The sequence below is a fragment of the Cryptotermes secundus genome, unplaced genomic scaffold (assembly GCF_002891405.2).
Source record: "Cryptotermes secundus unplaced genomic scaffold, Csec_1.0 scaffold499, whole genome shotgun sequence".
Taxonomy (NCBI): Eukaryota; Metazoa; Arthropoda; class Insecta; order Blattodea; family Kalotermitidae; genus Cryptotermes; species Cryptotermes secundus.
Window position 1 is genome coordinate 62,844 of NW_019738354.1, and position 22,587 is coordinate 85,430.

At 37.3% G+C, this 22,587-nt stretch overlaps 1 protein-coding gene across 2 annotated transcripts in view; it reads right to left on the reverse strand.

Moving 5' to 3' along the window:
• LOC111870796 (membrane-bound transcription factor site-1 protease) overlaps nucleotides 1–21,462 on the reverse strand; it is a 25,765-nt gene extending 4,303 nt beyond the window's left edge. The window contains exons 1-13 of one of the 2 annotated variants that reach the window (XM_023863340.1): nucleotides 20,933–21,461; nucleotides 18,597–18,748; nucleotides 16,114–16,314; nucleotides 14,799–14,916; nucleotides 12,329–12,549; nucleotides 10,385–10,569; nucleotides 9,453–9,569; nucleotides 8,064–8,201; nucleotides 7,100–7,276; nucleotides 4,652–5,044; nucleotides 4,170–4,296; nucleotides 1,802–2,043; nucleotides 1,140–1,342 (exon numbers count right to left, since the gene is read on the reverse strand). In XM_023863340.1, the coding sequence (XP_023719108.1) occupies nucleotides 1,140–1,342; nucleotides 1,802–2,043; nucleotides 4,170–4,296; nucleotides 4,652–5,044; nucleotides 7,100–7,276; nucleotides 8,064–8,201; nucleotides 9,453–9,569; nucleotides 10,385–10,569; nucleotides 12,329–12,549; nucleotides 14,799–14,916; nucleotides 16,114–16,314; nucleotides 18,597–18,748; nucleotides 20,933–21,122 (2,464 nt within the window). In that variant the 5' untranslated portion in view covers nucleotides 21,123–21,461. Of the gene's footprint in view, nucleotides 1–1,139; nucleotides 1,343–1,801; nucleotides 2,044–4,169; nucleotides 4,297–4,651; nucleotides 5,045–7,099; nucleotides 7,277–8,063; nucleotides 8,202–9,452; nucleotides 9,570–10,384; nucleotides 10,570–12,328; nucleotides 12,550–14,798; nucleotides 14,917–16,113; nucleotides 16,315–18,596; nucleotides 18,749–20,932 lie in introns of both variants that reach the window. The other variant, XM_023863341.2, reaches the window with a different exon arrangement.
• Between the last annotated feature and the right edge of the window lie 1,125 nt (nucleotides 21,463–22,587).

The window sequence follows — 22,587 nt, forward strand, 5'->3', positions numbered from 1 at the left end:
GGATGTTTCCAAGATTTCCACACGAAGCCAACTTCCGTCAGACGACGCAGGTGGGAAGAGAGACAACTTATAAAGCTGGTGACCAAAAATCATGTAAGTAGAAAAAGAATTTATAACTTAAAATTAGATTTTAAAAAGCCAGCCGCACGTGTGGACTGCGCGACGACATATGGCGTCATTCGTCCCCTTGACTTTATTTTCATGACGCCATATGGTGTCGTTCGGCTCTTAAAGGTTAATTTTAAGTGCTTGTGTAAAAAAAAAAATCAAACTGAATTGTTCTGAATTGTCTGTTTGTATCATGGAAATTAGCTGAATTATTGTAATAGCATTAACATGGGAATCGGCTAGTAATAAACAATGATTCTATGAGTAAAATCGACAGACTGAAGTACACATAATTAAAATCACAAAAGACATTAACAAGCACTGGGTACAATTGACATTCCACATTTTTCTGCAACTATTTTGCTATTATATACATATTCTTTTTTGTTACTAGAACCACTCACAGTTGCCCAAAGGCAACACCCTGGCCTGTTCTCACTTTCCATGCATACCTCCAAGATCCCTCAGATCTAGTTACTGCTCAAGGTCAGCAGCAATTTTCCCCAGCAATACTATCTTAATCAGATTCAACTGAATTCTTTCTGTGGCTACACCTCGTGGCCTTCAGGACAGAATTTAAGCAAATATTGCACAAGGAAGAGGTCGGAGGTATGTATTACATCAGTTTGAAATATGTTCACTACTTATGGGACACTATCCAACTCACCTTGAATAATATGTATAATTTCAGTGTGTTAAGAATAAAAGGCTCCAGTACCAAGATTTCACTATTTCATGAAGTTGTAGGGTGCATAAAGTATTAAAAAATAAAGTGAAATACTTTTTTTGCAATAATAATTTAGAATTATTCATATTTTAGTATTCAGCCTAATTGTCATTTTGAATTAAAAATTAACCATATTTCAAATTTTCCACATTAAGAAACAAAACTATGTTCTCAAATGGTTGCAGACACAAATTAAATGGTGATCTGAATTATCCTGCAGACAATAAATGGGGTTTTCGTATTAAGTGCACTAACATGCTGACATATTTGTGGTTGAAAATAATTAAAACTAAAAGAATCTCACCTTGATCTTTAAGCTTTTGAGAAATAATAATGCCATTCTCTGGAAAACGAGCTATTGCGGTACCTGAGCCATAATACATATCATGGTCGCCTAATGTAAAGTCACCTTCAAATACCCTGTCTCCAAGGGCAATGCCCCAAGATGAAAGCAAGTCATTTAAAGCTGGAACGTTTGCACCACCAGTATCTGGCATCCACCACTGTCTGAGGAATAATAAAAGAAATGCTGTTAATGCAAGTTTAAACACTTTCTCTCTATATTTAATTTACTGTCACTGTAACTACGTAGTTTCAAGTCTCTAAATATTCCGTGAATTTCACCCCGTTAACTGCTGCTAATTTAATTTAAGCCTGATACACTGATTTCAATAAATATAATAGGCCTCTGTTTATAGCACTATGATTTTCTAGTATTCTAATTCTTATTCTAGCATCTTCTGTGGAATAACATGTTAGTCTACTACTGTAACAGTCCCGTGCCTAAACACAATGCTATGAAAACATGTGCAGGAACAGAGGTAAAGCTCTAGACAATCTCAACCTAGGCACTGAACACAGGGAAGTGATAAGCTTCATACTCAGGCCACATCCAGGTGACCTTAACTTGAACTTGTAAAACACCCGAATTATCTTCACATGTAAATGTCAACTAGGCTGATATACCTTGTGTTCTCATCATAAAACTTGACTTTTTTCATGACTGTAACATTGTACCAATCAGCAAACACAAGAAGTGAGAGCCCATTGTCAACATCTCTCTTCAGTTTGGCCACTTCCTCAGGGAAGTACTCTTCCTCAGCATCAACCAACAGTACTGTTCCATACTGAGATGCATCAAAACAGGTGAATGGAGATCCCAGCACTTCAAGATAGTAGCCACTGTTACGCAGATGCTGGTACATGTCCTGCAATACATCACTAACATTCATATTCATATCAAAGGATAATGTGCAAATCTGGCTGTACACTTCATTTATTTGTTTGTGTATGTATATACCTATCCAAAATTGTCTAAAACAAGAAAATGCTTTATTGCCACCGCTTTCCGATTTTGCTTTAGAATATGCCATTAGGGAGGTCATGAAAAACCAGTTGGGGCTGAAATTAATGGACCACATCAGCTGCTGGTCTATAGTGATGATATGAATTTATTGTGAGATAACATAGATATCATAATGAAAAATGCAGAAACTTTAACTGATGCTAGTAAAGAGGTTGGTCCCGAAGTAAACGCAGACAAAACTGAATATATGTTGTTGTTAGGAAGACCAAGAAGTAGGTGGGTGGAAAATACAGGATGGGGCACAGAAACTTCCTTTATTTGAAAAAAAATTATTGCTGATAGACAAAATTTATGTTTAGCTAATGAAAGAATATACTTTAAAGTTTTAAATCATGTAGTTTTAAACAAAATATCTTGAAGGTGGTGGCCACCGTTCTCTATGCACTGATGCAACCGTTTTCTGAAGTTCCCCTCTGCACGTTCCAACATGTGCACCGGAAACTGGGCTACTTCCTGCCGAATAATATTCTTCAGGTGAAGCAGGTTTGTGGGGTGATGTTTAAAAACCTCTGCCTTGAGGTATCCCCATAATAAAAAATCACAGGGCATTGTGCGCTGCCCATGGGATGTCACCTCGAAGCGAGATGAGCCGTCCGGGGAACGTTGCCCTCAAAACTATCATCGAAGCTTGGGCTGTGTGGGCCGTGGCCCCATCCTGTTAGAACCAGACATTTCCTAGATGCATTTCTTCAAGAGCTGGTTCAAAAAATATCTCAAAATCGACTGTCGAACTGCCTCTTCATTTTCTGGTGTTGTAACGGTCCGTTGTCGTCCTGATGATTTTTTCACCACACTCCCGGTTGTCCTAAAGTTCTCTACCCACATAACAATTGATTTCTGGTCGGGAACTGGACCTCTGGGCTTAATTCCGAAGTGAGTACGGAACACATGCTGCACCGCCACACAGGAATGGTTGTTCAAAAAATATGCTTTGACAGCAAACGCACGCTGCTCATTCGTTCACCTCACGTTTCTTACTGAGGGGTATTAGACAGAAACCTCCGCGACTGCTGCGTTCACCAAGCCTATCCCCACTTTTCTGTGACCTCCCTTCCCTTCACAAAACGGAAGTTTCTGCGCCCCACCCTATATTAAAATGGATCTTACAGAAACAGGAAAGGGTGGTATGGATTGGATTGATGTGGCTTAAGATAGAAACCACTGGAGGACTCTTGTGAACATGGGAATGAACCTTCAGGTTCCATAAAATGTTGGGAAATTCCTGAGCAGCTGCACAACTAGCGGCTCCTCAAAAAGGGCTCAGCTCCATGAAGTTAGTTACTTATGTACATATCACACATTCTTAAAGTACTTCAGATGGAAGTGAGATGTATGTTTATGCCCAGAAAAATGAAAAATCCTGGAAAGGTGGCATGGTTCTGAATTCCAGAAGTCTTCTGGACACTGTTCAAAACTTCACATCTTGTAAATGGCACAAAACAGAAAAGAATAATTTTTCTTTTCAGAAGTTTTATTTGTGTGTGTGTGGGGTTAAATTGTTGAATTAGATAGACAGTACTTAGAAATATGTATTGTATGAACTTTGCTTTTAAACTATAGAGCAGCGCAGAACAGAGACAAAAATGTGGAGTTCTGTTTACCTGCAACATCACCTACAGAGTACTGCAAAAACATATTCATAAGAAAGTTGCCTTCTATTATGAAATACAAATTAAACGAAAAACTAGAATGATTATTTTTATGCCCACTTAGCTTACTCTTTGCCCAATAATGGAGGCAGTATGTTCCTGTGAAACATCCTTAAACTTCTACCCCGCTGCATGGCATCACATCCCAGAGGATAATACCCTTCATACTGTGGATTGCATTGAATATTCAAGTACATGTTTTGCATCCTTTGTGATTAACACTGTTTTCATTTAACATATGTGGTTTTCATTTGGGTCATGTTATTTTCTGTTGAGTTCAAGTATATGATGTTATAATTAGAGATTTCTTTAATTTTACCTTGAAATTTGTATGAATATGATCTCCATTCCAATCCAAAGGATCATTCTTCATACGTAGATTGTCCCGAGGAAAGTAGCCTGGTGGATACCGGAGATTGTGATACTGATCCCACAAAATGCGTTTGCTGTTAAGGCAATGTTAAATATTTAATTATATCAAACAAGTTAAAGCTTTCACAGTCTTCACAGTTTCCTTGCAAATGCATGTCCAATGAACAAAGATTGAATTAACCATGAAACTTGAATTTCAGAATTTTCAGGCTGCAGAAACTTCAGCCTGAAATAACCATTTTAACCTATTGAATTATGTTGATTTTAAATGTGCTGATATAATAATTAATATTATTGTCTTTGAAATAATTATATGTTATGACAACTAACAATAATTGCAGATAGTGAAGAATTTATGAAGTTTTTGAGGCTCCATATACACTTCACTCCCAAAGAGAACAACAAACTGAATACATTATGTGTACATACTGCCTAGGAGGTGTAGGGATGATCTTGGCCTTGATTGCAAGTTTCACGGACGACTGTCGTGGCTCTGTTTCGCCATCTTCTGGTGGAGATTCTATGGTAAGTGCAATATGTCCCTGTGCAATGCCTTCCCAGTTGGAGGCAGTTTGAGCAGCAGCTATGCTTACTGCCATCCATCCTGACCAGGGCCACAGCAGTTCAGAGAAAGTTAATGCAATATCCAAGTATTGCCCAAACTGCGGAGTGTAGGGGTGCCACTGTGGCTTGCCTATAACACGACCTGACACTCCCTGACCATTCAAAATGGTTACATTTACAATGGTGGGCACTGCACCATAGTATAGTGACTGAGTGCAGTATGGCCACATGTACTGACATTCAGTAAGATCCACATAACTGCAACAAAGAATAAAACTCAATGTATATTTCTGTTTGGGTTGTCATCTAATGCATATATTTAACTTTTATAGTGTAAGACCAATTACATAAATGGCGCTGAATTTCATTATATAAAGGTAAAGTTACCCTGCCCTTATGTAATTAAGCACCATGTCATAAAGATGAATGGGGTATCAGACATTTCATTTCATTTCTTTATTGCATTTAAATATCGATCATTGGTACAAGACCACAAGATATAGAACTTGTCACAGAATATACTATGTGTATCATAAGCAATAGCAAAACAACATACATTTCATAATATACATATACATAGATGCAACAAGCCATCATAAATTAAATGTTGTCAGTTATGTATACAATATCAGTAATTAAAATAAAACTACAAGAACATAAAACCAAATACATAATTATATAATAAAACAATATATCAATTAAAAATCTCAATCTATGGTTTAAAACAATCTTTTTGTACTTGTTGCTACTAAAACTCTCTTTTCCTTACTTCAGTCAAGAACTTCGCAACAAGTACATCGTTTTCATGAGTTCCACACTACTCCTCCTCAGTCACAATCATTCAATCATATCCCTAATTATTTGCTCTGCAGGTAATTGCACAGACAATGTAAACAACTTTCCATATAACTACAGTCTTTCTTGAACTCTGGTACCAGATCAAGGATAGTGGTTAGCTTCAGGTATCCAGTACCCATTGGACAGGAAGCCAGATGGACCTCACAGCTGGTCTGGATGCAGTGGTGAAGAGAAGATTCTCTTCCCCTTGCCTGGAATTGAACCCTGATTCTCCAGTAGTTCATCCCACAGCTTAGTCACAACACTGGTAATGCTATTCCAGCACTCAAATCACACAGTGTACCACCATCAATCCTCACATTCCACATACCTGCCATTCTGGACTGTTAACCACAAGCTTCCTAGTCATAAAGGTGAAGAACTGTGTACAGTATTGGTAAGAAATGTAAATATTTAATTTGCAAACAGTTTAGTTTAAAAGATGATAACATTTATTGAGATAAAATGCTAGTTTATCCCTTTAAAGATGGAATTTCTTCCAAATATTACAAACATTCAGTTTGTAACTCACACTGAACATAATACGCTTCTGCTACAAAGATCAACTGGTTAATGTATGACACAAACTCCGTCCTAAGTTCAACAATTTATTGTAGTTCTTTTGTCTTCTTTTCTTCTACACTACATGTTTCGGCCATAAATGACCATCATCAGGGATTAATACGTATTAAAGATAAGCGGCGGCACGCACACAGGGAGCTTGCACAGAATAATACCTGAATGGTGCTGAAAGCAAGAAGTAGCCACTGCAGCACTGTAGACCTAGAGCAGGTATCCCTATGAATTTTAAATTAAAAAAGAAAAAAAATTAAAAATTTTATATTTAAATTGAAGATTTTAAAAATACCAAAATTCAAAAATCAAATTGACGTATGTAAATTAACAAAGATTCTATACATATCTGACAAATATCAGCAAGGGGATTCTGATATATCGGGACCTATTAACAACGGAGAAATGAACAATTAAGAAAGCTGGTGTTTTTAAATTTTAAACTACATGCAGTGTAACAGCTACGTGAGAGTGTACACCTGATGATGGCCATTTACGGCCGAAACATGTAGTGTAGAAGAAAAGAAGACAAAAGAACTACAATAAATTGTTGCACTTAGGANATTATTACATTTAGGACGGAGTTTGTGTCATACATTGTGTAAAGTGTAACAGGATGCTTAAATATAATATTATCAACTGGTTAATGCTGTTTAGGGAAAGAAGTTAGAACCAAACAAAACCACAAATATATTCCGTAAGCAGAATGCAAAATTTCGGGGTGTTAAGACAGGTGATACATACAGAGAGTTTAAAGAGCTTTAAAGAGTTAATGAACTGTCATTACAACACTGCACATTCCTGATACTCTCACAAATATTTTACTACTTCAGTTGGGAGACAGTGAACTATTGTTAACCACTCTTGGCTCTGTCATTCATCCAAAAGTCAAGGTGTCCTTACCTTGGACTCAGGCTGGCTTGAGGTTTGTAGCTGTTCAGAATCTGATATGCTTTGAGCAGATCAAGCTTGCCATGGCCCTGCTCAAACATGTTGACACCTGGCAGTCTCCGAGCAGAAGCCATGAGAGCCTGCTTCATACTGGCTGGATTGATAGCATTACCACGATGCAACACACCACTATGTTCCAATAGACACCAAAATCAGCAGATACTAATGACACCTGAGACTATATTTCTGTACTCATTAGCTATTGCCAATTATTTGTATTACCACGTGTAAGTCATAGCTTAAAAATATCCTACAAAAATTACTGAAAACCTAAGGTCATCTTAGGGCCAGGATCCTTGGGAGTGAGGTAAATATGATTTACTAGTACATTCATAAAGCTTACTATAATTTCAACAGAGAAATATTAAAACAAACTTCATCTAAAATTCCTAACTGAAGAACATGAGAAGTGATGTGGTCTTCATGTACAAAACAAACACTAACAGACACATTTTAATTGACATTACCACCATACTCTAAATTTTATTCCCATGTACATTTTGCAATCTTATTTTATATTAATATGCAGCGGCACATTATTCTGAATGATCTCAAATGTAACAAATGGACAGAATCTTCAAAATAAATAATTCTAACCACTAGCTACAGTTTCCACAGATAGCCCTTCCACTGTTCCACTCTTACATACTTCAAACAATGACTTCACTTAATATACTTGTATGTGTTATCAGTAACCAACAACGGAAATTTGTTTGCACCAAGGATCAAGGATGCAGTACCAACTTGAGAGCATAGGTACCTCTTGCACTGCCACCTGATGACACAGTCATAACAATTATAAATGATTATATGTTTTTAGGGAACAATAACTGCATTAAAACAAAGTAAATAACTTGAAGATTATATATACAGATCAAATTAATATCAATTGTAAATCAATTTCAAGAAGAATTACCTAGCTAGCAGAGTCACTGCTCCAGCTACAACAGGTGATGCAACACTTGTGCCAGAGAGCGTTCTACAACTGCCTTTAATGCTTGATCCTCTTACAGCAGAACCATAGGTAACAATGTCTGGCTTCACTCGCCCATATCTGAAGTTATAGAATTTCAAGTTTTGTTAAAAGTTACTACAAACTTAACAAAAGTTACTACTTATCATAGTTTACAACAGGGATACATAATGCCACTACTTGATGCAACACTGCCAAACAGTCTGAACACCATCCAATAATCACTCATGCTATACATCAATTCAGCCATCAAAATGTATATAATTTTGCATTTCTAATGTCTATATGTGGCCGCGCCATAGCTCAAGCGGTTAGTCGCTGGCTTCCCATCGAGGTGGCCCGGGTTTGATCCCGGGTCTGGTCAAGTGGGATATGTGGTGGACAAAGTGGTGGTGGGGCAGGTTTTCTCTGAGTACTTTGGTTTCCCTTGCCAATCTTCATTCCACCAATTGCTCCACAATCACCCTCACCTGTCATCTGGGGCTGGTACAATAGGCCAGACGTGGCTGCAGTGCAAGGGACTTGGTCCTACCCCACTAGCAATAAAAAAAAAGTCTATATGTGATTTAGACTCTGTATACAGTAATGTTAGAGTAATAAAGTAAAAATTTTTATGGGTTGAATGCACAGAACACACAAATAAAACAAGAGCAATTAAAACTTCTGTGAGGGAATCTTCAGCAAAGACCACTTGAAAGATCAGAGGTGAGAGGAGATTAATACAGTGGTTCTAAGGTAAATTGCTTCTGATGATGTAGCTGGCTCAAGACAGAGAGAGGATTTTGCATAGTAAGTGTATCCATGTTACAAACAGCCAATAAGGACCAACTTAATTATGTATGTAAAAGGGAGTCATCATACAACTCTTATTCTGGTTAACATTATTTTTAGCCTGCTTTCCTTCCGTGAGAAAATATGAGTAGTGGGGTCAAGAGATCACCATGATGAGTGTGTATTTTTCTGCCCTCCACCTCAATATTTGAACCAGATGGCCACTTTTCGTGAATGAGTGTTATGCCAGTGAGGCCATTCCAACTGCATACTTCATAATTTCCTACAATCAGCAATAAGAACTTGGGGATTGGAATATACGCCATTTAAACTGTCAAATGTCACAAATAATAATACAAAAAACACATATGTTTAGAACAAGAATAAGTAAGAGGCATATTTAATTCTACCTCTGGACCCTCCAAAGAATTCATGTGAGCATCTGACCTTGGTTTATTTTATTTATTATTCAACCAATTAAAGTGAATACAGCCTATATTTATGGAGAAAAATGCTCCAAATGACAAAAATGTGCTACAGTGTTAATTCATTAGAACATACCCTTGTGGAAGCTCCCATGTAGTCATTCCTCTAGACGAGAATTTAGCTATTTGATCTTCAAAATTTATGCCTCCCACACCAATAACATCCATCTGGTCAGCTGGATTGTTGAGAGTTCTGAAAAGGAAGTAAGTTGAGTATTATATCTTCTAATATAATTATACATTAAATATTTACACAAGCACAGAGCAGTGCTTAATTACTCAGGCTCAAAAAAAAATTGAGTGTAAATTCTGATTGGAAGGAAAAATTACTTACTGTATTTTCTCTTCTTATATAACTATTTTAGTTTCAGTGTCACATAGGCTGGTAATTCTCAATTTATGCTGCCAAATTTCATCTAGTCCATAATATTACCACACAGATGTATTCTAAATTATGTACATAAAATACAATAAGCACCAGAGCCAGGAAATCTACAAAATACCATTTGTATGTGGAAAATGAGAGAAAAGGATAACGTTAAGTGGAACATATTATTTGCCTATTCTGATTTGTGGCACAGAAATATGGACATGGACTAAGAGAAAAGTAATCAGATTATATACAGCAGTCAGCACACAGAATGAAGACAGTGTATAAATAATCACTGGAAAGACCAAAGACTAGGTGGAGGAACCTAGTGAACTAAGATAAACAAAATATAGCATGGAAAAGGGTTGATACAAACACAACAGTTCTTACAGGGTGTATAAGAAGAATAAAGGTGGGTTTGTATTAATACGACCTGACATGACATAAAAGTCATTGGATTACAATAATGCACAAAATGAAGAAATTGACTTTTAGCATTTACAGCGTTAAGAATTCCCCCAAACTGTTTAGCATGTGGGTAAGTGGGACATTTAAAAGTTACAACAATAATTTTTCTACCAAGAAGGTACTTACATTTTATAGATACATAGTATTCTTGACTGAGAGGTGTTACTCACCCATAGAGGGGTCCATCATTACCAATAGCCGACACCATGATCACTTTGTTTGCAGTCAGTTCCCACACTTTGTCAACAAATGGATGATCCATGAAGTCAGGCCCACCAATACTCAGATTGAGAACTCCAATCTTTTTCAAGATAGCATAGTTAAATGCATCAAGAAACCAGGACGTATAAGACACCTGCAACATTTGTCATACCTTATGTTAGCACAATAATAATCATCTACACTTGTCACAGTACAATAAACTTCTTGTTCTTTTTATAGTCTTTTTCTTCTTCCATCTATAATGCAACAAATTAATAATATTAATTCACAATTAATTCATACAATGATCGTTAAATGTAAAAAATGTTATTAAAATTATTCTTGTAAGATTTGAGGCTTTCACGGCGGTGACTATGAAGNATTATTCTTGTTATTCAGCATCAAAGCACCATAACTTTTCGTCCAACTGGCAAAAATTTCAAAGAAAACTTATAATTTTTGTAAAGCAATAAAAAAAGGAAATTTGTGTTGTGCAAATGTTCACCTACCATGCACTTCTCCCAGCCAACAATAGCAGCATTACTCATAATCCTACCTCATGTTGGTGTCCTTACAGTACAAGCAAGTTAAATTTGCATGTTACAGCATCTCAAACTGTTCACCCATCAATCTGCTGTCACTTACGAAGCTCCCATGCAAGAACTGAACCAAATACATGTTGTTCTGACTTTGTACTGGGTTTCTGTAATCTGTCTCATGCACCCGGCAGACTCATATACCTGGCACACTTCATTCCCCATAAGTAACAAGGATTTTACTGTATTTACTGCTAGTTCTACAGACGTGTTTCATCTCTGTACACCATCAATAATGCCCATCAAACAAGACATGATCCTTCATAAGCCTCAATTTGTCCATTCACTCTCACATATTACATACAAACTAACTACAATATTATTACATGAGCTAAAAATTATACATTTAAAACCACAAAAAATATTTAAACCTACACATTGTTTCTTTTAAGATTTAGTTTATTATTCTTATTAATTGCTGTTTTAAAAGTCACAACTTACAGTCAATCAATTAAAACTGTTACCACAACACTGGGAAGGAAATTCAAAAGGAAAACATAATCTGCCTTCCATGGTATAGTTCGGGAGCTGGGACAGTGTGGCCAGCAAAGTGACTGGTTATGCAGTGCACAACTGGGATATGGCTCCCAGCAAGGGTTGGGACCTCCACCACAATGCACAGGGTGGTTCTTGGATTCATTCAGCCTCACATCCAGCGAGTACTGGGGACACTTTTCCCTAGGAGTAAAGAGGCTGGGACATGAAACTAACAATTCATTTCCCTCCCCTGTTCAGGTCTACATCAGGAAGAGTTTCATCTCCATGCATCCTGTACATTTCATGGTATGATGCTTACACAGAGGATACCTACATCTCATCAGGTAATATAATTCTACCTTGTATAGCAATAATATGCAATAAAGAAATGTCAGTCTGTAGGCATTTCTTCTGTCCTCACACACACTTACTTGACAATAAAGAAAATGTTAATTCATATCGGATACTTACACCATGTGGATATGAATGTACCTACATCCACATGATATAAACGCTCAAGAGCTGAATTAACATCAGCAGATAACCTCTGTGAAAGCATAAGATCAGTAAACAAGAAAATCTTTTAACAGTTCATGTTACTTTGTCAAAGAGGCTCCAAACGGTTTACAAACCTTATAGCAATGGTTAAGCAAGAAATCAGTCACAACTTACTGCATCAGTCACAGATTTTAATTATGTAGTGACACATGATAATTTACATCAAGTTTGACCTTGGAGAGAGAAGGAAGAAATATAGGCAATAGATTCAAGTTCATTCCAAAAGTACATGGATCAACCTGTTGAGCTTGTTCTTGATAAGGAGGCAGACTTTTCAGTTACCTGATTATTCGTGAAGACCCTGAAGATATGCAGCTCGGCATCTGGCGCAAACCCGAGACACTCCTGACTTGATGCAATTACTCCAGCTACAAATGTTCCATGACCAAGACCATCATCTAAAGTCTTTTCAGTTGTCCAGTTTGTTCTCTCCTTTATCTTTTTGAAATGTGGATGTGTCTTTGCTAAGCCTGTGTCAAACACTGCAACTTTCACACCAGTTCCTGTAACAACATTCAGTACATAAAATGACTGACAAAATATGAGATAAATTTAAGAGATTTATGGCCTTTACTCATACCTAAAGTCTTGAATGAACCTCACCACCCAACAAAAATTATAATATATCTGAGTTGTTTATGCAACAGAATGCAGTCCACTTTTCTGAACAATAAACCCCTTGATGATGAAATTCTGGATAAATTATTGTAATGAGATTATAAAAAGAAACAAAAACCAAAATTATATCACAATATTAAGTGAAATCCAAAGACATTTCTTTTCTGGCATGGTGCGGTAATGGGAAAAGCTTGCTTTTGAAGCTGGGCCAAAATTTGGCAACAGACTGCAATATAGTACTCGTCTTCAGTTTCAGTGTAGCTGAAGAGCAGAAATTTATAATACATTTTACCGATGTATAAATAAAATCAGGGTAGAATTTTGTTAACAATAATTAATTTCCTTTATCATTATGTATATAGTAGATGAAACAGCCCTGCTATGCAGAAACAGATGTGATGCATTGTGGGCAAACTGTTCCAACAAATATACAGAATAGTACAATATCAATTTTTTGTCATGGTGAATGCCACAGCAAAGAAAGCAATGAAAGAAACTGACATCTTACAAGGGTAAATAACAACATATTTGGTACACCTGGACAAATGTTCCATTTATGTGCAAATTCTGATAAATGGGTGAACAGCAGTGAACACACAAAGCTGAATGACACATTTTTCTTCAAAAGTAGTCGAAGGGTTAACAATCTGAGCCTGTAATGTGTGAAGGACATGATAAATGCCACTTTTGGAGCTCCATAAGTGCATAATGTAATATTTCTCTTTGATGAGCATTTTGTCATGCCATTTCTGGGCCAAATGAATGCATTTATTACTCACTGGTGTCAAACTGTAATCAAGGAACCTGTCTGTCTCCCTCTGTCAATGTTGGAAGTGGGTGACAAACAGCAACACACATGACATACTAGTCATTCAACATATGTGGACTCCACTCAATACACCTTATACTTTGCCATATGTTCAATAAGGATGGAAGGGGGACTGTTTGCAAACCATCATGGAGGCCATCTGCTTCATGTTCTTGCACTGGGTTAATTACATTCACCATGGCAGGGCATCACTGAGTCTTCCTTTAACAGGTTATGACACTCATACAGCATTTCGTAGCAACACACAGAGTTTGACTGCTGTCCTCAAATCTGCACCCATATAATGTGCTTGGTTCTTTCTTGGTCCATAGATTAGCCCCATCTGAGTACTCAACAACCACAAGCCTGCCAACTTACTACATAATTAATGCCACACCCAGGAGGACTTCATCATGCAAACCATTACATGCTACTAACACCATACAAGAAACTTCTGAACTTCTCCAGTACATAAATATCATTACAAGAGTAATTATAAAATGTCATTATTTGACTTTTCTATCACTTTCCAGCTGTGTACTGTGATATATGTACCTCACCACTAAATTGCAAATGCATGAAAGCAGGGCATTTCGGAAAATACTTTGGTCCAAGAGAGCTGAAGTGGAGAAAGAAGTATATCATATAATGAGGGAAACTCATAATTTTTACAGCTCTCTTCACATTTTTATGTTAGCCAAATGAATGCGGTTAGGGTAGGCTGATGGGTAATTGGGGTAAAAATAGGAAACAATAAAATAAACCTTACAGTCTGGTAAGTAGTATTCTTGTGAGTGGGCAGTTACTTGACAAAGGAGATGGGAGGATAATATTAAAATAGAGCTTAGATTGTGAACTGAAAAATTGCATTAAACTGGTTCTGGGTCTTGTCCAATGGCCAACTTATATCACTGGTGCTAAACCTTCAGGTTCTGTCAGGAGAAAGTTCAACAGTTACAACTTTATTCATTCTGGTCTGTCACACTAGTTAATTATTATAAAATGATTTGACAACACTATCCCGTGTGACTCAGTACATATTTATAAAGTGCCTTCTGAAGATGGTCATAACTGACTGAAACATGTAAAGGCACTATAATTATCAGTTACAGTTACAGTGAAACATATTTCATTTTCTTCAGTTCAAAGTTTTCCCCCATTTAATGATTAATTTCAATGATCCCAAATCAGTAACATTAGTATTAGGTTTCCTTCATTTAAGATTTTTCTAAATTCAGCGTTTAAGTCCACTGTTTCCCAAAGAAACATTGAACTGGAATTTCACTGTATCATATTTCAGTCGTAAAAGATTTATGAAATGGATACCTGTTATTCCCATACTCCATAGTGCATCTGCTTGCAATATTGCAGTAATCTGCCTCGGAATAGCTCTCAGCAACCGCCTGCTAGTGTGCCTTCCTGTAGACTGCCAAAACTGATTGTTCTAGGAAATTACAATCATGTGTACGTTATAAAACTGCTGACTGAAAAACATTTAAACGACTATTTGTTTGCAGCATAAAATACAGATTAACACTGACAATTCTTATTCTGCCATTACTGCTCTACGAAAGCAGGAGTGGAAATATACACACATTTTCCAAACGTGTGCTTTTACAATTTTGCATACCTCACTGTATATGTTCATGAGATCCACATTTAATGCTACAAACCATGTCTTTCTACAATGAACAATTTTTCAGAAAACTGGTCAAGACTGACATGAGCTTTGCTTACAGGAGTTACACTCAGATGATGTCAACCAATTCCAAACACAAACAAAATCTTTCAGGCAGTTTCAGTGACGTAACATCTGAATAGACAGACAGACAAATACAATATCCCCATTACGTTGTAGCATCTACAGCTGTTATCATGAGATGACCGTGAAATAGGCAAATATATCATAAACATTTCTAGGCAATGGCTCTGTAAACAAGTACCCATAGTGAGGAATCAATGTGGAACAACAGAGGTACTGAAGAAAGCAGTCTTCTGGGATTTGGCACCGTGTATATGTGGTGTTANGGTACTGTTGGAAATGTGATGTTTCTACATGAAAATATCGGCAGCGCAAATAAAGAATTTCACTTCAAGATAATAAATATTTTCACATGTTCCCTTACATTGATTCAGTCCATTTGAGATTATGAACATTACTCTAATCAATTTTCATCCTTATTCCATAAATTTGATCAGTTTCATGACATTCCACAGTGATAGTCAAACAGATTGAAATATGTCACAGAACTGACAGTTATTTATGGAATAAAGTTTGTGTTATTGTTTTAAAGAGTAATATTCACATGTTCTGTTTTTCAGTTTGTTTTGAACAAGCAACATGTGATCAGTTGCAGTATGTAACATAATGAAAGAAAGCTATCACTGTCGTATACATGGTGGTTGCTTTATTTAAACGTACAACACTTGCGTTATACTTGTATTAATAAAAATAACAAATTTTTGCATTAAAGACCTAGAAATAAGGATCATAGCACTAGAAATAAATTCCTTTAAATAGTATGCAGCTTTTATGAGAAGAAAATATCAAAACTAATACACTGGTTGGAAGAAGTTAGGAGCAGTACTGTAACAATGAAGATTCGTATCTTCAGTGCACATTTTCAAGCATGATACATACAAATGCTAAACTGGCTCTCCGCAATGGTCGAGATGATTGCCATGTATGATAGGTGCAGCCAGGTCCCAAACAGTCTGCTTTGGAATCAGTGAGGTTGACATATTTTAATGTTCTGTGTACTACTCGCTGAGGTGTCACACGCCGCACTGATGGATGCCTATTAAGTGCTGCCAGCCCACTCAACTTCTCTGTTTCTTCCAACTATAGCACACACAAAAATAATTTATATTAGTGAAATGACAAATGCTCATTCCAGTTTGTACCCTTCGCACAATATTTCAGCACTCTTCTAAGTACAGCTAAAATATGTTCTCTCATCAGTCGGTAAGTCTCGGTGTCGAGCCCCATCTCGGGCTCATGACCAGATATTTATTACCTTTAACAGTTACAGTCTTGTTTCTGTGGGGCGCCCTCTCTGACGAGAGGATGGGTCTGCCTTTTGTATGTGCTCCTGGCCCCTGCCAGTGCAGTCTTTATAGGGTCTGAGTCCCTTGGGACTCAAGACCATATTTTACTGTCTCAGATTTGAGACTTCCCCTTCTGTCGCTTCCTACGACTCGCAGGGTCACGTTGGAGGTATTTGACCCTGCCTCCACATGGGGTTCTCTCGTCAGTGTTGATTTTACAACCTATATGAGATAAATTTAAAATAACTGAAGCAATTCTCTAAAAAGATCACTCAATTTCAGCCAGTGTGGTCAACTTCAAATTACTTTCCTTCTGACTTTAAGCACATATTTGAATGCTTCTGTTTGTGAACATCCCTTTCTTACTTTCATCACATTTCTCTGAATGTCTTCAAATGATTCAAAATGACTCTTCAAGAAGATTTTTAGTTTTAGCAATACGAAAAATTGCCATATGAGGTCACAGCAGGCCAGTCTGATGGATGTTCAAACACTGGTATTTGCTTCTTTGACAAAATTATTTCACTCAGAGTATTATGTGGAAAAGGATATTGTCATAATGCAAAGTTCACTTGTCTGACAAAAGATTAGGCCCTTTTTGACTAATGTGCTGCTCTAAAATATACAACATTTTAACATATTTGAGCAATTGGTTGATGGTTTTGAAGCAATAAATTTGCAATGGATAATCTCTTTTATATCAAAAACACAGAGAAGCATGTTTCCAATCTTTGAATTTGACAGTTGCACCTTTTCTGGTCCTGGGAACTCTGCACTGTAGGTTTGGAAAGTTTATGCATGGCATTGAAAGATGTCATTATTTTTAACAAAAGGTCAGGTTATTATTATTATTATTATTAGAGGGGGTGGGTTTCCCCATGCACTTAGACCAGTTATTGGTCCATTGTGCGTCCCCCTTTAATTTCTACTGTCTCCATACCCTACCGGTACTGGTGTGTGCTATCAGCTCCATTCAGCCAACGAGGTCGGCCCTCGGTACCTGATATTTCCCCCATCTACCAGAGGCATTGGAAACTACTTGGGCGGGAAATGTGTTGCCTAATTTTGCTCAGAGGTCTCCTAGAGACATGAGGATCTTTTACGTGCTGTAAATCTATGACACAGGACCCATGGCTTAAAGTCCCTCATGGAGGACTTGTTCCCTGAATTTTTCCGCCCTTAAAAATTCCATGACCTCCGCCATATGTACCTCGAGTCATCAGGCGGGAACGTTACCCCTAGACTACGGAGGCCACTAGAGGTCAGGTTCCTCCAATAATATTGCTGAAATTCTCCTGTTTGCCAACTGCTGAGATTTTTCAGTGCCATTTTGGCACAGACTTTCATTATATTCACATCTTTAGTCAAAATCAATCTCCCAGTTTTTAGATTCCTGTTCAGTTCTTTGCTATATTCCACAGAGTCAATGCTTACTGCTAGCCACAAGCTTCAGGAATAAGTCTGGGTTTTTTAGGATGCTGAGGCAACTTTCAAATTTAAGTTAGAAAAGGAAAGGGTTGTGACAAAATGACTAACACGTCTGTCATCAGCAAAATGTTTTTTAACTTTACATGATTTTTATATTTTTTTTTTCAAGATACCTTTCCACTGCAAACTTAAAACTAAATTCTAGACAAACTACTATAATCATGGAAAAAAAAATATATAACAGATTATTAAACGATTCTCTCCTGAATACACTATACAGTTGTCCATATGTGTAAGGTTTATTCTTAAAGTGCATGACAAAAATATCCAGTCAAAGTTACTTAGAGAAAGATGCAGGATTTGAGTCTTGGCTGATCTCCTGAGATATAATGTCATATAGTCTGCTGAAAGTAAACTGACGTTTCAGGGAAATGTGTCACCTCCATCTTCAAGGCTGAAGAATCAGAGAAGCAAGAAAACAGCATTTAATTTCATTTATTCACCTTCCATAAATCCTGTTGAGAGTACATTCTCATGTGGATTTGGACATCGTCCTTGTCACAGTCACAAAGCACAAAGTAGGTAGCAAGAAGCATGCTGCTTGCTACCTCTGTCAGTTACCAATTAACAAAATATGTTTATACTTACCAAAACAACATCAAAATCACTAGGATAGTCACTTGCTGGATTATTCCGAGTTAGAATCCTCCAATTTTCTACTCCAGATCCATTGAGAGCAGCAGTGATGAACTTTTCCCTCGTATTTGTTTTGTAATAATCATTAAATGCAACAATATATTCTGAAATATAAGATACTTTACTGAAAACACTATGTCTGGCTAATAAACAAAAATTTTATACCTATAACATAAAATATTTCCATCTTTCCACATCCTTCATTTTTCAGTGATGGGTGCTATGACACACTATACAGAAGGACATAATTCAGTAAGTGATTTATGTCCACTCCTGTTTTGTCTCTAGGCAACCCTATACGCTCAGGATTACTGGATCTTTTTCCACCCTCTGGTGAAAGTGTGGGTGGCACCCTTTCACTGAGGATGGAAACAGATCCGGCTTCAGAAATGCTGCTTTTGCACATTAGACAGAGGATGAAGACCAAAAAGTGAGTAATTCCTAGTGTTATATATCACTGTCAGAACCCTTTACAACCAGCCTTATGTGGCTTATTGCACAGTTACACCATTTTTTTTGTACTGGCCACCTGTGAGCCACCACCGCCTGTAACCAACAAAACTGGCTGAGCAATTCTAGCCACTGCTGCCACACAGTGTGGAAGGTCTCATATAATTTAATGGTACACTGCGGTGGTGCAGCCATCATGGATCCAAATGTGAAATGCATAACTTCAACATTATTCCATTCCATTTATTTCACTTTCTAATTGATCCTGATACAGGCTTAATACAAGCCACAGGATATAGAATGGGTCACAAGATCAAAATTGAAGTTACAATAATTACTTGAAACATGTCAAAAACAAAAAACAAAACAAAACAAACATACATGCAAACAATTATAAAACATAAAGCGTACATACATAAACAAATTACGCCAGATTAACCCCAAACTATTTGAGAACCTAGGGGCACATGGTAGCATAGTTGGTTGAGGCACTATGCTACAAGCCGGTAGGTCGCGGGTTCAAGTCCTGATGAGGTCACTGGATTTTTTTCAATTGACCTAACTCTTCCAACCACCTGGGGTTGACTCAGCCTCTAACAGAAATGAGTACCAGGAATTAATTAAGTAATCTTCCTGGGGAGTAAAGCGCAGTCGGCGCGTAAGGTTGACAACCTTACTGCCATCTTTGAGCCAATTGTCTAGATAATGTGGGACCCTCAGTGTCTCGCAACCCTATGGGCCTTCATGGCCTGTTACCTGTTACAGGGATAGCTTTAATTTACTTTATGCAAAAGTAGAACAAGTTCTGACTTTGTGCTGAAAAATATATAATTACACAGAAATTGGCAAATTATGGAAGAGGATAGCAAATATAATATAATGAGGATCGCAAATATTACAAGAGAACCTTCACAATTTATACTCAACACATGCTACAGTGATCAAACAAATGAGGCTGAAATGATAAATACATACAAAATTTTAGTTTACTAACCTCATGTATGGAAGAGATCACATGGGAGACCTATGTATCGGCGGGATGAAATCTCAAAAACATATATTTAAAAACAAGGTACAAGAGTGTGGGTTGGACTGAAATGGCTAAAGGTAAGGTACAGTAATGGGCTCTAATGAACACAGTAATGAACATTTGGGCTCCATACAAGGCAAATGCGTTTACTGGCCTTGTGATCAACAATTATCTTCACAAGGTTTGTTTTACAAAATTATTTGCAAAGTAACTCATTTTACTCCATTGACAAATTTGTTGAGCATGCAATGGGCTCAAGAGTTAATAAATGGCCTGTGTGCTTGTATTATACGTTGTTGAGACTTGCTTGTTGTAAGTGTGGTAGTATGTATGACGTCCGTGTTTGTTATGAATTTTAATATATAATGAAACTGTATTGATGATATGGCTGGCCAGTGTGTGTGGAATGGCAAGGTGTGAATCTGACAGTGGTTTTTCCATGGCCTATGTGTGTAGTCTTGACAACTTGTGCTGTCTGCGTGAGGCCTGATTATTTTATTGGACCAATGATATATGATGTGTAGTCATCACGAATTTGTAATGTGTGACATGTTTTATATCCAGCCTTACGAGGAGATGGCTGGATCCATGAAGTGAAAATAAATGTAAATGTAAATGGAAAGGTGAAATGTGTTGCTACATATAGATGATTAAGATCAAATTTTTTCTAAACACTTCGCTATAAAACTCAGATATTTAAGACAAATAAACTACGTAAATATCTGTCCCAAAGTTTTTAAAAATATGCGTGTCCATCAGAAAACTGCTGAAGGTATGAAAAGTGTTAATTGTTTATGGTGCTCCTTACCATTTCTCACTACTTGAGACGAGAACTTGACCTTCACCATTTGAACATGGCTTGTGTCATTGCACCGAATCTTCAACCACTTATCGTCAGATTGTTCCTCTAGTGCCTCCACAGACCATGTATGTGTTAGCAGCAACAGAAACGGTATGCACCAAAAGTGTTTCTGTCTTAACCTCACTTTCAACTTCATGACTTCTATAAAACCTATTTGTAACAAAACACCATGCCATCTCTGATTCTAGTCACTGTCCCTGGCTAATATAGTCCATTCTAATGATTTCTCTGACAGTCACCATCATTAATTATAACTCACACACTGTTTGCATACGGGTACAAAATACCTCATATTTCCATAATGTCACAATAGACGGCCCCATAACGAACTTTTATAGTGATCTTATCCTAACTGTTTCGCGACCCAAACATCATGATGACAAAAATGGGCATACTGATGGCAAAATATTAAACATTTAAGCAGTAAATCCATAATGTCAAATTCAACTTCAACCACTCCTCGCCATTTTAAATTTTGAGTCTTACGGGGTGTCCATCACGGATTGCGGCCGTCAGATGAACGCACATGAATGATGACAAAGAGCATAATAGCTCTGGTACCGGTTTTATTCGGTTATTTCCAAGGAAAGATGACATGAAACAATATAACTAATTAGAGGATGAAAATTGATATTGAGATACGACAAAACATTTGATATCTGAGGCCCTGACACCGGTGACTACGAAGATTGCTGTGCTGTGAAATGACGCCGTGCGGCTGGTAAGTCTTTACCAACGCTTCACAATAATCAGTTGCCTCCATCTTCAGGGTAGAAGAGTAATCGGAGAGTGGAGAACATGGTATCCAGCCTGGACCCTCTCTCCCTATGTCCTTACTCAGTTTTTGCAAGCTTAAGATTACTTTTTCATCCTGAAGATGAAGAAACAACTTCCTCCGAAACGTTAACAACGATCTGCCAGACACAGGGTGTAACATCACAGAAGACAGTCTTCATAACTGACAAAACATGGTTCAAGAGCAGCATGTACTTGCATGCTGTGTCTACAGCATTACATCCCAGAAATTTATTTATGTTTGAAAAGCAGCATACACTCTTCTCACTTCATCTATTGTCACAACTAAGAAGATCAAACTTTTGATGCCTTATTTACGTTTGAAAATGAACTGGTTTTGTTTGTTCCTCCTCAGGACACCCAGTGCTATGAAACAGGTCACTGTCACATCCTTTCCAGTATTTACTAATGGTACCCACCCTGCTTCATTCCCTATGGACACCACAGCTTACAACTAAACTAATGTAATGTATCTTGGTATCGCCTTTGATAGGAGGATGACATGGAGAAACCATATCGAAAGGCCCTGCACACATACAGGAGCACCCATTCTCTATTCAAAAGTGGGTGTTTAAGTGCAAATATGAAATTTACACTTCACAAAGTTCTGATTAGGTCAGTTATGACTTATGACTGTCGAACCTGCCAGTATGCGGCAGACGCCCACATCTTGCAACTGCATTGTCTCCAGAACAGAGTACTCTGTTCTACTGGAAATCTTGACAAGTGTACACCAGTCTGTGAATTGAACTTGGCTTTCAAAATTTTCTATGCGTATGACTATGTGAGTAAATTATGCAGGACAT